This window comes from Limulus polyphemus, unplaced genomic scaffold (genome assembly GCF_000517525.1).
Source record: "Limulus polyphemus unplaced genomic scaffold, Limulus_polyphemus-2.1.2 Scaffold1107, whole genome shotgun sequence".
NCBI classification, from domain to species: domain Eukaryota; kingdom Metazoa; phylum Arthropoda; class Merostomata; order Xiphosura; family Limulidae; genus Limulus; species Limulus polyphemus.
Genome location: NW_013666717.1, coordinates 171574 through 173679, shown reverse-complemented (window position 1 = coordinate 173679; position 2106 = coordinate 171574). Strand labels below are relative to the sequence as shown.

Genomic DNA, 2106 nt, shown 5'->3' with positions numbered 1-2106 from the left:
TAATATTTAATGATTGCTTATTTTTTTCATAACAAGTTAAAAGTTAATCATTTTAAAAGCGATAGTTGGGACAAAGTTTGGTTACGTAACTCGGTAAGAATCGTATATTGTATTTGCAATTACATCGTTGTCGAGGCTTTACTAATATTCAATACATAAATTTGTTTGTTTGTATTGTTTGTTTTTTCATAACAAGTTAAAAGTTAATCATTTTAAAAGCGATAGTTGGGACAAAGTTTGGTTACGTAACTCGGTAAGAATCGTATATTGTATTTGCAATTACATCGTTGTCGAGGCTTTACTAATATTTAATACGTAAATTTGTTTGTTTGTATTGTTTGTTTGTTTGTTTGTTTTAATTATGCACAAAGCTACACAAGGGCTATCTGTGCTCTGTCCACCACGGGTATCGAAACCAAAATTCTAGCGTTGTAATTCCGCAGACATGCCGCTGTGCCACTGGGGGGGGGGGGTGTACTTATTAACGTTGATAGTACGTTTATGTGATACCTTTTTTTTCTTTATACTCTCCTACACAGGTGCCTTTCTTATTCCATATTTACTGATGTTGGTATTTGCTGGAAAACCCATGTATTTCATGGAACTCGCCTTCGGTCAGTTTGCTGGTGTAGGGCCATTAGCTATTTGGTCTTGCGTCCCAATTGCTAAAGGTAATATGGTTTGTATTTTAACTATGCAAATATTAATATCTATTATAATAATAACCTTAAACAAATACTAAGTAATTAATAATTGAACTTAGATGACCATATATGCTAATAACCATGAGAACGACTGATATTTGATCTAAACAATCTAGCCTTAAATACATAACTACTATACTTTATACATAGAAACACAGAATGGAATTTTACTTAAATGATCAGTTAACATAAATAGCAGTGTTTTTTTTTGTATGTAAATTCTTTCATTTTATTTCAAGTAAAATGTATGACTATTGTAAGCTGAACCCACTTACAGGTTCCATTTCATTTACTTATTGCTGAGGAAGTTTGGATATATATATATATATATATTACAAGTGTAAGATTGATTTTTCATGATTTTGGAGAGTTACAATGCTCCAAAGATTTATTAAAATTATTCAAATAGCTTTACCTTTTTAAATGCTTTTATTAATTAGGAAATTAACGAAGCATGTAAATCATCAGACTTGCTAATTAGCTCCTGCATGACTTTAGCTTGGTCACAGGTCTGTATCATAGACTAGCCCTAGTTGTAATAATAGGCTTAATAATGAGCGACGAAAATAACCTTGTACATTAAATGTTTTACGTGATCACGTCTGAGACGAAATGTTGTACAAAAGTAAATCTACTATGCTACAAATAGCTGTTTCCAAAATTAATATTTTTAGTAGGAATTAAAATCTAAACTAAGCAAATATTCTGAACAACTTTTACCCTGTCATATAGTTTCGACCCCCAAACTACAGTTTAGGTAAAAAACTGGCTCACAAGCATAAGGAAGTTGGTTATCCTTGGATTAAATTATTAAACTGCATGATTCATGAAGTTATTTATATATATATATATATATGTGTGTGTTTAATTTTTTTTATTATTATGATTACCAGGTGTAGGTTTTGCAATGGTGACTGTATCACTAATCATCGTAATTTATTACAACGTCATCATGTCATATACGATCTTCTACATGGCGTCCACGTTTCAATACGAAGTTCCCTGGAGCCGATGCGATCCATTGTGGGCAAACAATACAAATTGTCACGTCCGCTCTGAGAACGTGAGTATAGTACGTACAGTCCTTCGTAAGCCGTAAAACATACGAAAAAAACCTCATTTAATCATCATCTTCCTTGTTAATTTGCTTTACATGTAGACCTGTTAAGTTATATGTTTGACAAAGTTCCTGTACTTTACATATATTTTGCCACTTGTTAGTTTGCTGTACATGTAAACCTGTTTAACTTATACGTTTGGTAGAGTTCCTCTAGTTTACACTTCTTAGTTTGCTTTACATCTAGACCTGTTTAACTTATACGTTTGGCAAAGTTCCTCTAGTTTACACTTCTTAGTTTGCTTTACATCTAGACCTGTTTAACTTATACGTTTGGCAAAGTTC

General features: G+C 32.0%; 1 protein-coding gene across 2 annotated transcripts in view; it reads left to right on the top strand.

Annotated features, from left to right (window-relative positions):
• The window catches only part of LOC106462163 (sodium-dependent proline transporter-like), an 81838-nt gene that overhangs the window by 33867 nt on the left and 45865 nt on the right, over window positions 1–2106 (top strand). For both annotated transcript variants that reach the window (XM_022389332.1, XM_013922062.2), the window contains exons 3-4: window positions 540–671; window positions 1598–1767. In XM_022389332.1, the coding sequence (XP_022245040.1) occupies window positions 540–671; window positions 1598–1767 (302 nt within the window). The remainder of the gene's footprint in view (window positions 1–539; window positions 672–1597; window positions 1768–2106) is intronic.